Source organism: Papaver somniferum, unplaced genomic scaffold, assembly GCF_003573695.1.
Source record: "Papaver somniferum cultivar HN1 unplaced genomic scaffold, ASM357369v1 unplaced-scaffold_29, whole genome shotgun sequence".
In the NCBI taxonomy this organism is placed as follows: Eukaryota; Viridiplantae; Streptophyta; class Magnoliopsida; order Ranunculales; family Papaveraceae; genus Papaver; species Papaver somniferum.
The window spans coordinates 387,340-409,739 of NW_020639929.1; the positions used below are offsets into that span (position 1 = coordinate 387,340).

Below are 22,400 nucleotides of genomic sequence, written 5' to 3' on the forward strand. Positions count from 1 at the left end.
AAAAATTCTACTTGCACCGTGCAAAAAAAACAAGGCCAAAACTACTCCTCACAAATTTTTCAATGACCCCAACATAAGTGGCCCCCTGTTATCCTCCGGCGCGGCTTTAGAATATGGAGAAGATGTTATGGGGCTTACTTCCTCCACATTCCAACTAACTAGTAGATATTCTAGTTTAAGCTAGCATGTTACACATGTGTACGATAGCCGTAGGTTTGCCTGGCTAAGAGTTTTCTTCTGCCAAGTATTTCTTTTAGGCCCACCTTTATAGACAAAGCCAATTGCGGTAGTGTGGTTTTCTTCGGCGCTAGGCTAAGCCATAAACATAATGCCTGTTTTTATGTAAATAAATAAAGTATGAGGAGATGGCAAAAGAGGCATTGCCATATAGTTGAGAACATTGAGAAGTCAAATCAACAAAACTTATATAATTTGAAGAAACAAATTACAGGCCGGCCAAAACATAAGATAAACAACTGAACACGCGAGTAGTACATACCCAAGCTGAAATCAATTGGATTGGTGTGACGGAGATTTCTTCGGGAAAAAAACATTAACCAATGGCAGAGTAAAGGATTGGATGTGACCTGGATGACTAATTTAAAAATGCATTTATTCTTTTAGTTCAATCCTTATCCAGAATCCAGAGATATATAAACACCTTCTAAAACTTGAATAGCCTGCAGTGCAGCTGCGGTGTACCGTTAAACATCATAGCTTCTTGGATTTATTCTCTTGATTTCTTAATCTTCTTTTCAATAAAGTGGTTTCTATACTTTGAAATATCTCAAAATGGCCATGGAAAGAATCCTTATCATAGGTGTAACAGAATTATTGAAGAATTTTGTGATCCCTGTGGTCGCCAAAAAAGGTTGGTTTCACTTCGAGTCTCAAAAATGACTTGAGAAAGCTTCAAGACACCTTAGAGATGATTCTTTCTAAAATAGCTGATGCCGAGGAGAAGCAAGAAAAGAGTAATGAGTTGCGCCTTTGGCTGAAAAGGCTCAAGGATGTTGCTTATGATGCTGATGATGTTATGGATGAACTCTCTTACGAAACCATGCGTCGTAGCGAAAGAGAGAGCTTCAAGTATAAAGCTCGTGATTTCTTTTCATCATCTAACCCAGTTGCATATCGTTGTAAGCTAACTAAACAAATTAGGGAGATTAATATCGTAGTAGATGAAATTGCGAAAGATATGCAGAAGTTTCAGTTGCAAACTATGGATATGCATGCTGCTACCACTGCCAATGGTAGAAGCAGTGAACAACGGAACCGGAAAACTGCATCCAGCATAATCGATTCAGAGATTGTTGGAAGGGAGGATGATAAGAAGAAAATAATAGATGTACTAACTAAGGCCAGCGAATCATCATCAGGTACTGTCAATCAATTTTTGGAAAAGGTTTCTATAATCTCCATTGTGGGGATGGGTGGACTTGGGAAGACCACACTTGCTCAACTCGTTTACAATGATAAGTGGGTAATTGAACACTTCGATAGGATAATTTGGGTCTGCGTAGAAAATTCTTTTGATGTGGAAACCGTCTTAATAAAAATTATGGAATCCATTACTCTAGCTAAGTTTGATGGTGTATCAAATTTTGATCTGTTGGTGCATAAGGTTCAAGAGAAGCTCCAGGATACGAAATGATCTGTGGAACGAGGATATTCTGCAATGGGAGAGACTCAAGAATGTGTTGCTCGTTGCTTCTCAAGGGAGTAAAATATTGATCACCACACGTCGCATGCAGGTTGTGGATGTTGTAAAGGGGAGCATTCGTCCGTACCATTTGGAAAAATTACAAGAACATGAACGTTGGTCTATTATGGAGAAAAGAGCATTTTCTCCTGGTGGAGCACTAAAGACCCCAAACATGACAAACATTGGAATGGAGATAGCAAACAAATGTAGTGGTTTACCACTTGCAGCAAAATTCCTTGAAAGTCTAATGCATTTGAAAAATAAAGAAAGCGATTGGTTGTTGATTAGAGAAACTGGCCTCAGGAATACACAAGAAGGTCAAAGCGAAATCAGACCAATACTGAAATTGAGTTATGATAACTTGACCTAATTTCAAACAATGTTTCTCTTACTGCTCCATCTTTCGGAGATTAAAAAGGAAACGTTGGTTCAGTTGTGGATATCAGAAGGGTTCTTGGAGTCCTCTTCTAGTATTGGAAATGGACGGTCGATAGAAGATATTGGCGAAGAATATTTTGATAGTTTGGTGTGGAGTTCATTTTTAGATGGTGTGGTAAAGAATGATTTAGATGACATAATCACGTGCAAGATGCATGATCTAGCACGAGACACTGTTGGGAATCGTGAATGTGCGACTGTGAAAGTACGCAAGTTGGAAAATATTTCAGATGTCCGACGTTTACAATTAATAGCAGATGATGAATCATCAACAGCACGTCCTGGAGCCTTGAGTAAATTGAAGAAGTTGCGGACAGTTATCATCCTTGTACCAAACTACGGTCTGAAGGATTACTTGTTCTCAAGAAACAAGAAATTGCGTGTGCTGCATTTTGGTCCAATAGCTGGTGGCTGTAAAAGGATTAGAATTCCGGCTGCTAATAAGTTAAAGCATTTAAGGTACTTCTACCTTTCCAATATAAATCTTTCTGGCATGAGGCATGGTGATCAATACATTAGTAAACTTTACAATTTGCATACTTTGGTGATAAAAAGGTGTGGCTCTGTCAAAAATCTTCTTAAAAATTTGAGGTTCCTTGACATCTCGGGTACGGATATTAAAGAACTACCTGATTCTGTCACTAGTCTTAATTTGCAGAAATTAGATGTCAGTCATTGCAACAGGTTAGCCACCTTTCCCAACTCTGTCACTGGTTTAAAACATCTAAAATTTCTTGATATTTCATTACACCTATTGAAGAACTACCTGGTTTCATTACATCTAAAATTTGTTTACCTTAAGCTGAGAAACCAAATTATATCGGTGTAGGAAAATTAGTTTGCCTTGACTCGGTGCCATCACCTGAATGTAATGTTGGCATCCAAGAGTTAGGAAACCTAAACATTCTTGAGGAGCTAACTATTGTGAATCTTGAGAACGGGAAAGACCCAACTGATGCTAAGAAAACAAATCTTAAAGAAGAACATAATCTTCGTGGATTACTACTAGGTTGGGGTGAAAATGAAATAGAAGAAGAGTTGGGCATGATGAAGTGGGATCACAAGTCATGTAACTTTCAAGTATTTGAAGCTCTAGAACCTCCCTCGAGTTTGAGATATTTGAACTTCATGGGGTGTGACCTTCCCACGTGGATGTGTGATCCATCTCGCCTTCCAGAACTGGATTTTTTGGTACTTATAAATTGCAGCGGAATTAAAAACATGCCACCATATATTGGGCAGCTGTCTTGATCTTATAGCAATGTCTTTAAAGAGTCTACATATGGGCGGATTTCTTTTCTTAATTCAACTCGATCTTACTGATATGTTCAATCTAAAAGAATTGAGTTATTCCTATCCTTCTTGTCTTCAGCATATGAGTATCACGGGGTGCAAAAGTTTAACAGAAATCCCTTCATTTCCTTGTCTGAAGCAATTATTGTTACACGGCACCGACCACAAGTTAGTATGGTCAGTTGTGAGAAGCCAGCCATCTCTTTGGACAATATTGACGAGCTTGTATACTTCCCGGTAAGCACTTGCAATCTTCAATTTGTGGAAATTAAAGAGTGCAATCAGTTTCAAGGCTATGGTGTAAATAATGATGAGAATGAGAATAACGCGGTTGCTCTGTGCAACATCTCTCTGGAAAGGTTGGCCCTCATTGATTGCCCAGTTCTAAAGTTTCTTCCAGATTTACGAGGACCGACTTCTCTTCGGAAGTTAGCCATATGGAATTTCCCAAAAGTGAAAGAGTCATTAACCTATGATCTCAAATCCCTCTCCTTTCTTAAGATGCTACATGTTGATTTTATCCAAAGAGATGACAAGCGTGGAGATCCATCTACGCATGCGGAGTTGATTAATTTATTGTGGTAACAACAGGTACTCTCTCTCTCAACTATCACAGCCCACAGAGTTGATTTGACTCGTTGGGTTTATCATATATAGTAGCATTTATGTAAATGATCTGTTCTACTATGGTTTTGTAGGCCGTTGATATTGATTTTCTGTAAATGGATTGTTCCAAGGAAAGCAAGACGATTGTATATTCTTTGTCTGTTGTTCGCATTTGGTTTATCTTGATTCATGTTTGAGCAGTGCTGTCCCACGCAGCTGCGCGGGACAGCTTAATAAGCAAACAGCTGCTTAGGCGTTGGATCATTTCACTCACCGGTAGATTAATGTTAATTTAGTTTTTCACCTGTAATATAGCTGGCAAACTTGTGTAATGAAAAGTAGGTCCCTCTTTAAAAAAATTCATTTCCTATTGTATCCTTTTTTTTATCACTTTTGTGGCTAACTGGTTAATGCGCTACTGGCTACATTTTTACGCAAATCTTTCTATTCTTATAACATACCGAGAATGCCATACAAAGCTTATGACATACAGAGAATGCCACACAAAGAGGAGTTTTAACCGTTCAATACGCCTACATACGATTAGAAAGGCTTAACAGGGATAGACAATGAGACTACCAGCTTTCCCTTGTGGCTATTTTATGATTTCAATGCAAGCCTGGATTGGGTCGAGGGAACGTCCAATTTTTCTTTTGCCAAGTAAAGGCTTTCCTGTTATGTAATGTCAACTCTGGTTAATTTAATGATGTAATGAACTAACAGTCGATTGGAACAACAACAACACGTTCACATCATTACAATTCACCCTATATGATACATGGGGTTCATCCTATAATTTAGTGGCACTTACGCTTTCTTAGTGTGTATTGATTCGAAGGTTCTGTTGATTATTTGGGGTTCATCCTATCGTTCCAAACTTCCAATGTGCACATATATATACATACATATATATACATGTATTCATTTGGTCTATATATATAATAATATATAATCATAATCAAATTCTAAATTTGTTGCACGGTAATGAGACACACATACATAGGATTTCATGAATACATGTACGATGGCTACATAAATAATTGGTATCAACGCAATATATTTACGCTTTTAAAATAAACACGATGTCGTAAATCAAAGGAATTCACATGTTTAGATACACTCGATATATATGAAATTTAAGAAAATATCAAAAATTAGAAAAAGATTGGAGCAATATAATTTTTAGTCAAATTATGAAGCACAATATATGTTATAGTTTTCGAAGATGTAGGACTATAAGTCTATGACATTTTAATTTTTTTCTATGCTATTGTTTTTTTCTATTAATTTGTTGATTACTTTATCAAGCTGTAAGGTTACGAACTCATTATTGAATGTTTCACTAATAATATATATATTTTTTTAATATAATTGATTTTAAAACATGGATCGAATATTTCTTAAGCGAGATGTAAACCCATGCGCAGCACGGGCGAGAAACTAGTTCTATCTCGTTTGAAAGATATTAAAGAGATCTACACCATCAATACAAATATAACATATCTAAAAATCCAAGTCTTGGAATTTTAATATCAAAGATATTATAAAAACTTCATAAGGATTCGTGAAGGTAGATCTAGTTATCTTTCCTTGATAACTCGAGTATCCTGAACTTAATTATTTGTAGAGCTTGCTCTATTTTTTTTTTATTAGAAGAGAAGAATTTATTAGATGAAGGAATATACATGAGAATTACATTCTACCAGAGGTAGAGAAAATGAAAACAAATTGAAAGAAAAAGAATTACAATAAGATTACATCGCAGTTGTTGAGAATTGAAGTTGAATAGTTCAAATGCACTCTCTTTCCAGAAGCACTAGTCCAAGCTAGAATTTGAGATTTTGCCTCAATTCCCAGGTCTTGATCAGTCTTCAAGTTGTGCTTCTTATCAAAAATTCTATTGTTTCTCTCATTTCAAAGAATGGAATTAATTGAAGCATGAATTAACTCCAGACTAAATTACCAGAGCTTGCTCCATCGATCAAGATAGATAGTAATTATTAAAGTTCTCTTTATTTCAAACTTTGTTTAACAACTCGGCAAAAAGGAACTGATCACAAAATATATCAAGACATTAAACAAAAAGTATATCATAACTAAACGGAAGCAAGAGAGTCGATGCATTGATACGTATTGAGCTTTGAGCATCACAGTGATTTCAGTCAAGAGGAAGGTGATACACCAAAAATAATCTTGAAGCTTTGGTCTTTGTATCGTACGAAATATACTTTCTTTCTATTCGCAAAACTAACTTAAATGAGTCTGGTTCACTTTTGTCATCAAACAAAACATTGTAGTCGGGCATATTTCTCTCATTAAAACCAAGTAATTCATCTAACCATTGTTTCACATCTGCATCAAGTAATTCAATTGGTAGCTCGTTGAGATTCACATGATATCTTTTAATCCACCCACTATAATCAGTCTCCATCTCAAATATACCAAATTCCGATGCTCTATGGTCAGCCTTATGAATAATATACAAATGCCCTTTAGACTCACCGAAGTACTGGATTTCGTCTCTCATTCCCTCGGGAGAGGGTGGCATCGACATGGTTCTTAATAGTTCTCTGTCTATATCAAAATATGATTCCCGCATGGCATCCAGTGCAGTGAACCATTCCAAAAAACACCAGACGAAATTAACGAACAAGGGTTTTCTACCACATGGTCTCCAGAAACCCTCCAAGAACCAGTCTTTGAAGAGTATATTTCAATGTGATAGCTAAATACCTCGCATGGCCCAACTTGCACATAATGATGATGGTATAGGAAGGGTTTTGCTATGACCAGTTGTTGGATTGTAGATGCGATAGGTGTCTCCACCACTGTGACAAAGAATGAGACCATTGCAAGAATGTAGAATTCGGGTTCTGTTATTTTTGATGTCAATTGATATATTATTCACCAAGTTAATGAGTCTTGTTTTGACATGCTTAACATTGATATTGGATTTGTCAAGAACTAGGAATTGTGGAAACTCACTTTGTATGAATAATCCAGGGATGGGGCGACTACAAGTTCGAACAGTGTACTTGCGATTGAAATTAGAATCAGAGATGAGCGAAAACCATTGTTTTGAGACTAATTTGAACACAAGAAGAGATTTCACAGGTAACCACAATAAAATTAGTGTTAAGATGTCGATATTGCTTGCCACAACCGACGCTGATGAGTTAAAAGTCATTTTGTTATCATCATCACCACCACCTGGATTCAGTTTGCAAGTAATTCTTCCGAAGAGATTTGTAATACTAGAAATCATTTGTACCTTAAAAATCAAAAGACTTGAGAAGCTGTATTGCAAGAGAATGCATGAACAAGCTATTCATGTGCTTATAGCAAATAAGATTTGAAGCTTCTCTTTGACGGATTCATATCTTTGATTCACGAATGTATCAATTGAAAGCATGCGCATTGTTCATTGCCATAATCACAAACTTTAATACACTCTACGATTTCTTACATTTATTTTGTTGGATAAGCCTGCCTTTATTTATTTATCACAGTAGTTATTTTATTTTATTTTTTAAATAAGCAAATCATCACTCTCCAGAGACACTAGGGGTTAGTTGTGGGAGAGTTTGAGAGATTTTAATGTATTTAAATCTCTAGGGATTTAGAGTGAGTGTGAGAGAGTCTAGGCAATTTGGGGGGTTTAACCCAAATTCCTCAGAAATCTCTTGTTTTTTGAGAGATTTTGTCCAAGCATAAAAACATCATGAAACTCCCTCAAACTCCCCCAAATTATAAACTCCCTATGACTTTAGTGTTTTACGACTAACAGGGAGTTTAAGGGATTTTGAAGTAGTTTTAAAAACTCCTATAAATGTCTCACCACTAACAGAGATTTTAAAAGATTTTGACAAACTCTCTCACGACTAAAAGGGGATTTGCTAACTCCATTAAAATCTCTCAAACTCTCCCACAACTAACCCCTGAGTATTATAGGACCCAAGCTCAACAAATTGTAAAATGAAATATTAATCAATAATTTTAGCACTAGTGTTTAGTATTTTGCCAATCATCTGGTTCAGATTAGCATAAGATGAGCCACCAGGTGCAACCGCTTCTTCACATTTTTTCTTCCATTCCATGACTTTTTTCTTCATTTCCTTGCGCTTTTCACCTTCCATCAATTTTCTCACTAACTCCTCAACTTCATCCCTCTTCACGTTATTATCAATTTCAATACCAATTCCCCAATGCGTACATGCATACCTACAATTTGTTTGTTGTTCGGCGAAAAACGGCCAGCATATCATCGGAACACCACCACAAATGCTTTTGAGAGTTGAGTTCCAACCATTATGTGTTAAGAAGCCACCTATGGCTGGATGGTTCAATACCTTCTCCTGGGGACACCAACTTGGGAACAAGCTTCTTTCTTTCGTTTCTTCCACGAATTCGATTGGTAATATTTCTGAATTACCTTGGACTAAATCCGGCCTAATGACCCACAAGAAAGTTTGCTTACTGTTAGCAAGTCCCCATGCGAATTCAACCAATTGTTGTTTCGTCATGACGGTGATACTTCCAAAATTCACGTAAACGACTGAGTTTCTTTCTTTTGTATCGAGCCATTCTAGACACTCTGGTTCTTCTTTCCATAGATTAGACCCAATAAGCTTTATCTCATCAGTTTGCTGAATTTTATTGGTAAGTAAATGAAGAGCACCAAGGGTATAGATAGGAGGTAATGATAATTTCCCGGAACGCCGCATTGCGTCTACAACTTCCTTCTCTAACTCATCAAATGTGTTCTAGATAATACCAGACCCATTTGTTGCATTTTCTGTTTCTCCGAGAATGTGGTCGATCATTTTGTCCTTGGGGTCAGTTGTTCGTGCAAATGCAGGGAAATCCATTAGCCGGATATTGTTAAATCCTGGAACAAAATCGACTACAGTTTCAAGGTACCCATTAGTTAGACAGCTCTCATCTGCAAGAAACAAAAATGTTACGTTATAGGTATGCATGATTGTTGGAGTATGTGGCGCGATGTAAACCACATATGTATAGCTAGGATAGTCCCACATGGAATAAGAGGAAGTACATTGATGCCTAATAAGCTTGGGCATCTCCTTACATAGCAACGAAGCCTTTTAGATTAAAACCCCACACCTGCTGCAACAGGTGGTTAAGTGGGGACAATATCGGTGCTATGTGGTCGGGCCCAGAAGTAGGGTGATAGACGCATTTATGTGTCTAATATAGCTCATTTGTATATATTGTTAGTGCTCGATATTGTACTTATTCGGTTATTTTATGTATTTGTAGGTGTTTTTGGAAGAATAAGGCTTTGAGGAGAAATTGGCTAAAAATGCGGCATTTGGACCTCCGTTGATAACTACCAGAAGCACCCCAGAAGTATGTTGGAGACACCCAGAAATACCCCGGAGGAACCCCGAAAAAGTGCGGAAAATGCCCCAGAGGACACTTGCTATACGAACCTTTGATTTTGGATAAGGGGTAACCTAATTACTAAGGGGTGACCTATATCCAGGCAGCTGCTAAAGGGAGACCAGCCACAGATAAGGGGAGGTCATCTTCTCAAATTCAAAAGAAAATTTTGGCGGGAAATGAAATGCTTCACGAACAGCAAACATGGTTGAAATTTTGGGGCCCTTTGGGACAGATTCGATCACCAAATTCGTTTGGGCTGGATGTTAATGGACTAAACAGAGTTGGTACATGCGTTTTTATCAATCGAAATGGGCTGGATAATCCGGGCTGGATAAACAGAGTTGTTACAGAGATACGTATCTTCCCGATATGTACAGAGAATGGGTAAAGGATTCAGGGAGAGTTTCACGCTAGTTAGACTTTTACTTGGTCCTGTTCTAGTCTTGATAAGAGTTTGGTCGCAAATATATAGCTAACAAACGCGTACAGGGAGATCAGAGAGAGATATTTTCTCAACAGCGCAGAGAAGAGAGAAAAAGAAGAAGTCGGATTCACTCGAGATTTTTGGGGGTTTGGTAGCTATATAAGTGTTGGTTCGAGTCATAAGAAGGGTGGGGAAAACATCAGGAGAGATTGGGGAGCAAAAGAAAGACCAGGAGAGGCGTGAGAAAAACTTCCAGAGAAAATATTTTCTGCTGCTGCACAGTTGAAGAAGACGAAGAACAGACGCTTCTGAACTGTCGTTCTTCAATAGTCATAGTATCAAAACAAATTGTCGTTGTTTTACAGCAGTTAGTGCTACTATCGTTGTTTTTAAGACCCTTCCACTTTGTAACAGTGACGCTGTAACATTTATACAGCGTTGCAAACTTCTTTTTACACCATTTTCATCAATAAAAACACATTATTAAGCCATGGATACATCTTATGATTATGTTTTTGGGATGAGGAGCTAAACCCATTAGCCAAGGCGACGGAGGAAGCCATTGTTCCACATTAATTGGTATAATTGTAATTTTACTATTTATTTGCAATATTATTATTTGATTATTTGCATGGGATTGAATTGAAATATTAGTTTTTATTGAATAGTTGTGAATTAATTTGATGAAGCATGCTGGGTTTTAAATACTTTTGATGTTTTATACTCTTTGATTACAACTATTACTTCAAGAATATATTTGAGGCAAATATTAAAATTATTTTTAAAGATAGAATTGCATGAATATTATTTAGAGTTTAGTATTTATTTGGTCAATGGTGGAATCCTAGTCTTGGTATTTTTCTCCAAAACTTTGAATTATTTTATTTAGTTGCCTGTTTAATTTAAATCTATAAAAATTGTTTTCTTCACAAGTCTGAAAAGACCCTGTTTACCACTATCTCTACAACCATTTGAAAATACATCATAGGGTCCGACGGTCCGTGAAGATCCTAACAACTGGTATCAGAGCCTATGGTTGGGGCTACTGTCCGGACGAAGAAGTGGTTGTGGATGTCACCCGGTTTAGAGCGCAGGTGGAGTTAGACTCAAGGTGCAGCAGGCAAGGCCAAAAGTAGAGCTGACGCTCATGGTGAAGTTAGTGACGCACCCATTAACTCAGGTGGAGCAAGGTTCTAGGTGGACAAGGTTGTGCTCAAGGTGGAGTTAGTGCTAGCCTTCCCATTAACTCAAGGTGGAGTAGGGTTCAAGGGCGCGTAGTGACAATAATCATGTTCGATGGGTAGCATATACAGATGGTGAAGTATGATTGGATTGGTGAGGTGATTTGATCTCGCCAAGGTGGAGATTGTTGGAGTACGTGGCGCGATGTAAACCACATATGTATAGCTAGGATAGTCCCACATGGAATAGGAGGAAGTACATGTGGTGCCTAATAAGCTTGGGCATCTCCTTACATAGCACGAGGCTTTTTAGATTAAAATTCCACACCTGCTGCAACAGGTAGTCAAGTGGGGACAATATCGGTGTTATGTGGTCGGACCCTACTTCTGGATCCGACGGTCCGTGAAAATCCTAACAATGATTAGTTAGGCAACTCTAATACGCAAGACACAAAAATATCATGTAAACTATACTGTTTACATCGCATTTTTTACTATATGTGCTAATAATAAATCCTAGCAAATGTGGGTTTGAGATGATATTGCGTACCTTTGAGCGGAATGAGACCTTTCTCGAGGAGATGACGGTAATGGAGATAAGCCATGAAACCACAAGCACTAATAGTCCAAAACAGGTACACAGGGAAACCAAATTCTTTAGCAACTGCAAGTGTAAAACTCATACACCCATCAGAGACCACGCAACTAACATGAGGAATATCGGATGTTTCGTTAAGTTTCGTCAGGAGATTTTGAAACGGAACTCCACAGTTTTTCTTGGTGGATACAGCAAGAGAAGGTATATCTTGTGTTGATTCAACATCAGTTGGCGGTAATCCATCTGGAATTGTATGGAACTGGAAATCAGATAAACCTTTAACCGAATCATTTCCTCTTGACTTGATTAAACGTTTGTGATTGAATTCTGTATTGACAAAAGTGATATGAATTCCTTTGCTGTGAAGAAGTTTTGCTAGTTTTAGCATTGGACTAATGTGACCTTGTGATGGAAATGGTACGCATACAACATGTGTAACTTGAGTTGCACAACCCAATGAACCCATTTCTGTAACTAGCTCTTTGTTTCCCTGACTATATATTATTCTCTTTGTTTCTCTCCTCAGAAAGCTTTGCAGTTGTGTTGCATCTTAAGTGTTGAAAAGATGTGTTTTTATAAGTAGGGTATGAAAGTGGGTGAGGTAAGAAGTGAACAACTAGCTGGTTTGATTGCTTACGTCTTTGAATGAATCAACACGAAAAATAAAACCAGCAAGTCTATCATGCATGTCTATTTTTTGCAACTTTTCATGTTCCTGTTTAATGCTGTACAGCGAAGATTTTTTCCTTTTTATTTCTGGTTGTACATATTTAAGGGGTGTTGGTACTATATAGCAGATATCACCACATACGCATTTGTCAATAATATGGTACATATTTAAAAGATGTTGTCAATAACATGCATGTCTGAAAGGAAAAATATATGCATGTTCTACTAATCTTTCCTTTCACCTTGCAAGATGCAACCGACACTTTTACGTAGCTTATATGGCTCCAGGGCATTGAATCATTGATCTGACAAAACTGCCTATAATGCCATTCCATAAATTGAAAACTCAACGAACTGGCAACTTTCACCAGTTATTGACCAGCAAACTACATATATTTCACGTATATATCTCAATTTTAGGTACCTCAAGGCCTCTTTGAATGAGGTGAGGAAAATGCAGAAAACATGTGTAAGCACGGGCGCTATATATAAGGGACATTTTATGGCCCCTTGTTTGGCCCCAAAATTGACACCATGATGTGGCTCCTTAAAGTTAACACAAAATTGGTTAAAAAGATCAAAATCAACAATTTCTGGGTGAAATGGACAGTTAGATTTTGATACTGTTTAAATGGCCAAAAATATAAAAATAGGCAAGATGTAACCAATTTCATCGTGCCTATTTTCAAATATTTTTTCTTATTTTTAATTTAAACAGGATGTATCCAGTTTCATCCTTGCTATTTTTTAAATTTAAGCTAGGATGAAACCAGTTTCATCCTTACTATTTTTTTTTTGGCTATTTCACCCAAACTATTTTTTACCCGTCCATTTGAACCGTGATTTAAAAATATTTGGACAAATAACTCATTTTCCGTAAAGTTAAATAGTTTTCTTGGTCCAATATGGAAATGTGACCTAAAAAACACGATAAAAAGGAAATAAAAAACGTTTTTTTCATGTCTTCCCAACTTTGTGGATCATAATTAAATTCCTTTGAAATCAGAAGTGAAAAGAAAATGTCTACCAACTTACCAGCAACTTTACATATCCACTTGTCTTCGTGCTTGGGAACAGTTTGAGCTTAAGCTTAACAGGGTAAGAAGTTCATGTTGCATTTTGGAACGCACTCATCATGCGGAAATACCGCAAGAGTTTTTACAAAGATCTTTTAAGGAATGGCTTTGAAAGAAAATGCAACAAAAACTACTCCCTTGGAAGAGAATTTATAAGAAGCATAACTTTGACTAAAAGCTTTGCCCAAAGTCTACCGATTTATGTTCTTTCGACTTTAATTAGTCCAATTTTTCCCATTTAAATCCATTTGCGCCCCTTACATATGTATGTGTCCATCGATAATCCGAGCGTATATGGAGTCGGTTCTGAAAAATGGATGGGAATTAATATGAATTCCACTTTTCAAAAAAACTATTACACCACCATATGACACGTTTTTATATTACATGTTAGCTTTCGGGATTATATGACACGTTTTTGTAAAGACCAGATGAATTATCAAACTCAAACAACACAAATACATGGAACTCCCTCGGTCCAAATTATATGGACGAAAAACCCAAATATCTTAGAATAAAAAAATGTTTAGGTTTGTGTACTAACAGTAAAACGAAAAAGTTTAGGTTTATAAAAGTTCAACCTGTTTCATGTGTCAAAAATAACCTAAAAATATAAACTCCACCTATCCAGTTGAACAAGCACAAATCTCTTCTCCAACTATATAATTTGGACGGAGGAAATACTAAATATTAAAACTTGTCTGGATCACTAATTGCAACTGTGTTCGGCTGGAAGGTTATTCTAATAGAGGAGAGGACAAGTGAGAGATTTTGGAAAATAGAAATTACCAAATGCTTACCCCTAGTAAAGCTCATAAAACTATAAGAAACGATGCAGCTCACAGGTAGGGCATCTGGATATTTAGACTTTTAGGCATACAGATAACATTTTGAGAGGGATCTAAGCAGTTATTTGCTACGGAGAGGGAGAAGAGTATCTTCCAGTGGTGTTCAGATTGGTTAGTGGTGGAACGTGAGGGATTTCCTCGTAACGAAAATTATGCAACGGGCTTTCAGTCGACTTGGTTACCGGTGAATGAAATCTATTACGCTTTAGAATGAAATTTTGTTACTAGCTTCACCGTGGAGCTTACGTGATTCTCAACTTTTCCACGTTTCTTCGTATCCGTTCTTTTTGAAGCATTATTGGGTAAGGCACCACAACTAATGGGATGGGCCCTTAATGTGTAAACATTTATTGTATTAGGTATCCACCGAAAGCCTGACTGCTTTTTCTTGTGGAGTTGTGGTCCTAACTTCCGTTTGTAAATAGACCAAAACGAAAAAGAAACCTGGTACAGAACTTATGAAAAACGAGATCTTTTTATTATGTAAAACAAAATAGAATCATCTTTTGGAGTAATAATAAGAAAGATATAAAAAAGAAAGAGAAAAACATTTCTATTAGCTAGAGAGGGAACCTTATTACACATGTATAGTATTCTATCTATATCAGAGAAGAGAAAATTCTAGTATTTTAATGGACCGCACATCCATGGGTCATAGGCCGTATAACACTCCCCCTTGTGCGGTTCAATAACAAAACTTTATACATATTGCTTTACATATAGTGCTTTGAATGTAGTTCTTCAAATATCGTTCTCTCCTTGATGACTTGTGCTGAAATCAATTGCCTCATTAAAAATTTGACAAGGAAAAACTCAGTGGGATAAAACCTTGGTACAACTCTTCACATGTAGTACTTCACATGTTGTCTCGTATTTTACATGTAGTTCATCACATGCAGTACGATCTTCAAAAACCGACGAGTCCAATTAGTTGCCTTGTTAAAACTTCGTCAAGAAAACCCAGAGGGACAAAACCTTGACGAAGGGGAAAGAGTAACTTGACAGATGCAAGTAAAGGTGATCTGTTGCAGCTGATCACTTTGCTTCGTTGAAGTTGATTAGTTTCTTCACAACTTCTTAGGCAGAAAATTCTTGTGGAAAAGACAATAGCCTTAGTTGGGAAGTTAATTCCCGGTGTTTCTTGTTGTCTCATTAAAAACCTTGCCGAGCAACAAAACCCTGTGAGAAAAAATAACCTCGGTGAATGAAAAGAGTTCAACACACCATTAGATGCTCCCCCTGATGTAAGACAATTTTCATTAGTCTAATGCAGTCAAAAGGAGTTTATCACACATTACTTTGGTGACTTGAATGTTTATAAGACCTTGTTGTTGATTCTGAAAATTACGTTGCTTAACGGACTATCGCGTTTTATCTCTTTGATTCAGATATTTTCAGTAATTAACATCAACGCGATCTTTATGTCTTCAACATTCAACATACTTGATGTTTTTAGTATTGTCTCGCTAAAAACCTTGTAGAGTAACAAAACCCTTTGGGAAAAAGTATTCTCAATCGAAGGGAAAAAGAGTACAACACAGCTTCAATTTCGAAGTAAGATATATCGACATCATATCCTTGGATCCTCCCCATGATGTCGGCATCTCCCCCTGATTCCATTCAGAGCAGTTTCCAGACAGTTCCTTTAGTCATATACTTTCCAAAAGTGAATATAGAAATGACTTAGTAAATAAGTCAATCATGTCCCCCCCCCCCTCCCCTGTTTACTTTCATTGGATAAGATATTATTATTCCTTTATAATCAACAACTTTAGTGTTGCATTCCATTAGCAGTCCTCTTTATGTCTTTGTAGGGATAAAACAAACTCATGTCAATGGTTCCTTTTAAGTATATGGTTACATTCATTATACCATTCCAAAGACACTGTGTCGGCGCTAAGCTATATCTAGCTAATTAACAAATTCACTAAGGATGAAATATTTGGTCGAGTACATTATGCTAAGTACAACAATGTGTCTATTGCACTTAGATAAGGGAATTTCATCTCCCAACACATCTTCGCCATCTTCCTTTAGACGAAATGGTCATTTACTTACATTTGTACCTCAACTAATCATGGGAATGCTAGAAGGATGCAATGTCCTTGTTAAATTTCCTGACAACTTTGGACATATGCAAACTGGTGGAATAATATACCACAAACTCAATATTCGGTCGAGCTTTCCCCAGATTTTTCACCTCAAATTCGGATCTCAAATAGCTTTAAGGTCTCTTATTACATCAATAGTACCCATCATGTATGTACCATCGACATAGATAGATACAATTCCAAATCAAGAACTTTCTTGTGAATACACAAGGAAAAATAACTTACTTGTCTATCCCCTCCAAATTAAATAGCCACTTAGATGGGTATACCACATCCTCCGGATTGCTTCTATCTATAAGTGAGCGTTCTATCTAACTGTAAACACGCTCTGTGGTTTAGAGTCACTTGATTTGGGCAACAAAAGGCTATCAAGTACTTTTGTAAATATCTTTTATCTCTTGATTCTTTCAGAGATACGTAACAACCACATGCATATGCTGCATTTCAAGTCCTTTTGAAATTACCAAGCTAACTAAGTAGCGGAACGCTATAATGTTTTTTACAAGAGGACAATTCGAGGGCTTTGTTAGAAACCTCTCGCAACAAGGCGAGTCATGATACTTTGAGACTTCATTCTTGCCATTGTACTTTATGAAGAATAATCATGTATGTCTCATAGGTTATACACTTGGTTGGTTAGCACCACCACACCAAATACATGTATATTTGTCAAAGAATCAAGTTCTACCTGGATTGTGTAGGCCAAATATGCTCTTTGTTGACATTAAACAGTAAGAAGTATGGTTCGATATCATCGTGCTCTATTTTATTGAGCAACTATATATAAAAATAATCATTAATATGTTCGCACGATCTTTCCATCGACTCGTGTGGTTCTCATAATCCTTTAGGATTTCATTGTTCTCTGGAATCATTAAACTTCGGAGCGTCCTCCAGTATTGATTCATGGGAATAATCAGAGACAATCAAATGAGGTGATTTCATTAATGATACAAATTAGGTTGTTCCTGACTCATCTACTTCCTTTCTAGGTGAGCGTTGATCGAACCTGGTGGTCTTTCCATCTTCCTTTTTGGAGCCACATCCTCAACCACACTTCCAATAAGTATAGTTGCAACACCTTATGGTGTATATTCCTTATTGAAGATTCGTAGCCTTGCAGGTAAGTTTGCAGCTGGTATGTCTAATCTCATCACTTTAGCGACATCAGTGTACATTCTGAAAATCGATTATTCATTGTCACTTCACACTTACATTTGTGGAGTACAAGAATAAATATGAGACAGTGGGAACACACCACAACAATTCCTGTCGTTCCCTTAGAAAATATATTTTCTTATCTCCCCCTAACGACGGGAAGACTGTATCATTAAAATAACAACCTGTAAATCTAGCGGTAAGAGATCTCCTGCAAAAGGCTTTAACACGCGGATAATTGTTGGGAGTAAATATCCAACATAAATACCTAATCATTTTCGTAACCTATCATAGTACGATGTGGACTCGTAATGGCACATACATAGTGCAACCAAAAATGCGTAAGAACACGAATGTCAGGCTTATAGCCAGTTACCAACTGGTAAGCAAAAGAGGTTGACTAATATTGGGTTCTAAAACGAAATTAAGTAAAGGTGTGTTTAATATTGCATATCCCCCAAGCAGTTAAAGGTAGGTTTGTATGCATAACCAAGCCTTATACATCATCTATAACCTTTGGCGATAGCCCTTTGCGAGAGCATGAGGTATAGGATGATCTTCATTGATCCTATTAAATATGCAATAACTATCAAGTCCTTTTGATGTTCACTACCTAGCATTTACAAGGGGCGGTGAGCCCTTACATGTATAATATGAGCTAGTAGTTTTCCAAACACAAAAATTCTTGGGAACTATAACTAGTCCAAAATGTCAAAACATCCACCAGATCCATAAGTCACTTTAATGGTCCACAATATGTATGGATATTTTTCTAAATATCACCTTATTTTCTTTGTAATATGGATTGTTTTCCATTTGCATCTTAGGATGGTCTAGATCCTGTTTTAATAAAGACTTTGTAAAATGAGTGATATGTTTTCTTACTTAAAAGCACAATGTGAATGGGGGGTTGTGCAAAACACTTATTGAGAGATATGTTGTCACTTCGCATTTCGTCAATCTTTTTTTTCTGTTGTCTCGTTCACTCAAATAAAGTGATGTACGTATGAGTCCTTTCAAAACGAGCATCGTGTCACAACCAAAGTATCTTTATGGTTATGCCAAATTCTGTATGAGTCAATATCCAATACTCCCTCTGTTTCTAAAAGACCGTCCTCTATTCCATTTTGTTATGTTTCAAAATTGTGTCCATCTTCTGTTTATAGTTATATTTTTCTAATAAACTCTCTAATATACCCTTAAAGTTTTATATTCATAAATTCTTTTTTAATGGTCCCAATCTAAAATATTAATGAGATTTGTATAATTAAGGAAACAAATATATCCTTCATTCCTTTTAGCTTTCTTTTTTTATTTTCTATTTGCAATCCCATAACAATTTTTGGTAGTTTTTATTACTAACATTTTTATCCAAATAAATTAGACAAGTAACCAAGGGTATGCATGTAAACTACTACCACTACAAAACAGGTGGCTTCTAGGGACGGTCATTTTTTCCAAAACCGTCCCTAGAGAGGGTTATTTAGGACGCCCATGGGCTGACCATCACTATTGGTCACGGGATAATTAATTTAAAGCTATTTTTGGGCCGTCCGTAAAAAAAGTATCATGATGACTGGTCGTGATAGGATAACGATGATGAACCTCTGCCATTTCCGAGAAAAGAAGATGGGTCACTGGTAAAACAAGTTAAGAAGGAGACTGCCAGTATTGATGATCCGATGGAGCTGCGGCTGTTAGCATGAAGGAGTTTTGATTGAGAACAAAACACAGAAGATGCTGCTCGAGAATATCAATGGAAGTGAGACTCGAGTTGCTGCTAATGATCACGGGAGTATTGATGGAGCTGAGTTTCCGATGAAGTGATCGAGATGGCAGAGATGGAGAACTCGCAACATTTGAACTATATACTTCTGTCATTATCGGAAGTAGATGATGTCATTGATTTATCATGATCATGGCAGTAATGCTCGGGATTTTTGTTGTGACTGAAGAAAACGACCAGGCAGGAATGAACTCAAGCTGGCAGTGAACATTGCTGCCATTGTTGGTGACGAGCTCGAGTGCGAGAATAGGTCGATGTTGAATGATAAAACAGGAACTCGTGTTTGATTTGGAACCAGTTTACTTGACCGCAAAACAGGGGTGAAACAATCTTGTTGCTACCGTGAGTAGTATGGACTCTATGGAAGATTTGTAGGTTATTTCCGCGTCTAAGATAAACATGAATCACTTGTACGCGGCTGTAGAGATTAGGTAATATTGGGAAGTTGAAACTTGACCGAGAATTCAGAGTTTGGATGAGAATAGAGTCGGCAAAAAAACAGTCACCAGGCCAAGCTTTCACCGTCGATTTATGAGATGAATAGTGGAGATTTGAACGTGTTTTAGGATTCAAGTCGGCTAAGGTAAGTTTGGTGATTATCAGATTCGAAATATCAGCTACAAAAGGCTATAAATAGAGGCTCGAATCACCACAGAGAAGTATCTCCTCACCCTCACTTTCACGCCCACAAACTGCTCGATAAAATTCTCCAGAGAAGAACAGAAGCATAAAGACTTCACATATGCACTAGTAGCAGAAAGGTTATAGCAACAAGGAGACAGTGGCTGATCTTTTGCAACAGAGGCGGTAGTAGCTAAAGTATTCTTGCAACAAGGAGACAGTGGCTGATCTCCTGCAACAGAAGCAACAATAGCTAGAGTTCTTTTACAACTACAGTTTGTTTTCTATAAACTCCATTATGTCTATCTAATTTACTTATTTGATTGAGGATGAATTCTAAGTACTATATATGATTTGATTTAGTATATGAATCTGTTCTGATTTCTTCATATGATTATTGTTTGTGTTTATTATTAAAAATGAATATGATTGATTGATAGATTGTTTAGGTGGCCAACTGAATATAATTCTTAACTCAATCTAATGCTAATAAGGGTTAGGATATCCGTAATTGTTGAATAATTTCTTACACAAGTAGAGAACGTGAGACTTTACGGAGGGATTCCGTAAAGCAATCGCGTATAAACACAACACTAGAAAGTAGACCGAGCGTACTGAGTCTAACCACTAGGATTAAACCTAAATTCACAGACCATAAAGCATTCGAATGAATTACATCTTGTAAGCGTACCTCAAGGTGGTTCAGATGGATAGACTCTGGTGACTAAGCGTACCTGTTGTCCAGTGGCTTAAGGGATTTTGGAGATAGCTAAGCGTATTTGTTATCTTACGGTTAGTAATAATCTATGATTAATAAATGAATGAATATACTACTTTGATGAATATTTAGTTACGAAGAAGGATTCCTCGATCATCTCACTATTTTGCTTGCAATCTTAATTACTTCTCATCGCTTTATTATTTATTTAGCTTTTGAATCTAAAACAAAAACCCCCATTTGTGACAACTAAACTCCCTGCTCTTCGTGGGAACGATCCTTGCTTCCATTATATTACCAGCTAATTGTGTGGAAATAAGATTATTAATTTGTTGAGCCTACGACACCCATCAGGGACAACAAGAGAAAAAAATAAAATCAGTTGGGTTGCATGGGAGAAATGCATTACACCAAAGGAATTTGGAGGTCTGGGAATTAGGAACTTAAGAGCAACCAACAAAGCATTGCTAGTAAAATGGAGCTGGAGATATACTCAAGAAATAGGCCTTATGAAGAAAAATAGTACAAAAGAAGACAAAATCTGACAAAGAAGATATTTGGCCTCTAGTCTCTAAAGACACATATGGCAAGGGATTCTGGAGGGGTATACAGAATGAGGAAGGTTTGGTGCAATGGATGCTTGGAAGTTTAAAGTCCCCCTGTGTGAGACACACAAACATGCATTCAAAGCTGCAGTACATAAGAAGGAAAAAATAGCTGAATTAAGGCCAGTCCAAGTGCATCAGGGATAATTGAATTAAACAACATACACTCTATCATTGGGAATCCTCCAGTTTTCACAGATAGAGAAGACTCAATCAGCTGCAGGTAAGGAAAAGACTACACATCTAGAGAAGGTTATAGATGGAAAATGCAAAACATGCACAACAGTTCCTCTTAAGATCTAAAACATGTATGGAGAAAATTTGTTCCCCCAAAAGCCCAAGTGTTTAACTGGTTTGCCACTCAAAGTGCAATCCCTTCAATTGACAATCTACTTAAAAGAGGAAGTCAGATCAATGATACTTTGTGCAGCTTCTGTAATGAAGACTGAAATTGTGAACCACCTACTGATTAACTGTCCTTTCACTAGAAAAGTGTGGCTCTACTTCAGCTTCAGAATGGATACTTCGTGGGTACATAGAGATACTGCAAACAGTTTGAGGATTGGAAAGCAAACCAAAACAAGAAGATTGCTTAAAGAGTATGGCTTACGCTACCATTTGCAGTGGTGTGGGCAATCGGGCTAGAAGGAAATCGTAGAGTTATGGCCAATCAAAGAGGAATGACTAATGAGATGATTATCAACTTTAATGATCTGATAAAGTAGTGTAACGGGAAGCGGCAATAACTAGAAACAGGGAACGGGCTGGACTTGTAATTATTCGTGAGAATAGTAGTGTATCTGGGCTGCAATTCTGTGTAATTTCTTTTGAACGATTTTTTGGGGACCATGGTTTTTTTGTGGGGACCATTGTTTTATTTTGGGTAAGACATTAGAAGTATATGTATCACACCCCTTATCTAGATATTTATATTAATACCTAAATTACCCTCCTAATTAATTTTGGGTAATGATTAGTTAGTGTTAATAATAGTTAATGTAATGATTAAGTTAAAGATATTTAGTGACATTAAAAAAGCATATGGTTTTTGTTTAAAAGAAGTAGAATTATTGAGAGAGTAAAGTTAAAGAAGATGAAGAAAGAAAACATGAAAAACGATGGATTTTACCAACCATAATCGGAGGAAGTGTATTCGG

General features: G+C 36.9%; 2 protein-coding genes across 3 annotated transcripts; one reads left to right on the forward strand and one right to left on the reverse strand.

The window, feature by feature from the left end:
- The first annotated feature begins 1,018 nt into the window (after window positions 1-1,018).
- On the forward strand, window positions 1,019-3,901 carry LOC113341303 (disease resistance protein RPP13-like). The gene is made up of 2 exons (XM_026586230.1): window positions 1,019-2,602; window positions 3,516-3,901. The coding sequence occupies exons 1-2, from the start codon at window positions 2,085-2,087 to the stop codon at window positions 3,520-3,522; spliced, it is 525 nt and encodes a 174-aa protein (XP_026442015.1). The 5' UTR covers window positions 1,019-2,084; the 3' UTR covers window positions 3,523-3,901.
- Window positions 3,902-7,502: 3,601 nt separating this feature from the next.
- On the reverse strand, window positions 7,503-12,252 carry LOC113341323 (7-deoxyloganetin glucosyltransferase-like). 2 transcript variants are annotated; one of them, XM_026586238.1, is made up of 2 exons: window positions 11,604-12,252; window positions 7,503-8,984 (listed from the first exon to the last, which is right to left on the reverse strand). In XM_026586238.1, the coding sequence occupies exon 2, from the start codon at window positions 8,764-8,766 to the stop codon at window positions 8,026-8,028; it is 741 nt and encodes a 246-aa protein (XP_026442023.1). In that variant the 5' UTR covers window positions 8,767-8,984; window positions 11,604-12,252; the 3' UTR covers window positions 7,503-8,025. The 2 variants fall into 2 exon arrangements, with proteins under 2 accessions (XP_026442023.1, XP_026442024.1); XM_026586239.1 differs by having other exon boundaries at window positions 8,771-8,984.
- Between the last annotated feature and the right edge of the window lie 10,148 nt (window positions 12,253-22,400).

Excerpts from the sequence above, each read along its gene's own strand:
- LOC113341303 (XM_026586230.1), top strand. The coding sequence starts at position 2,085 with ATGTTTCTCTTACTGCTCCATCTTTCGGAGATTAAAAAGGAAACGTTG.
- LOC113341323 (XM_026586238.1), bottom strand. The coding sequence starts at position 8,766 with ATGCGGCGTTCCGGGAAATTATCATTACCTCCTATCTATACCCTTGGT.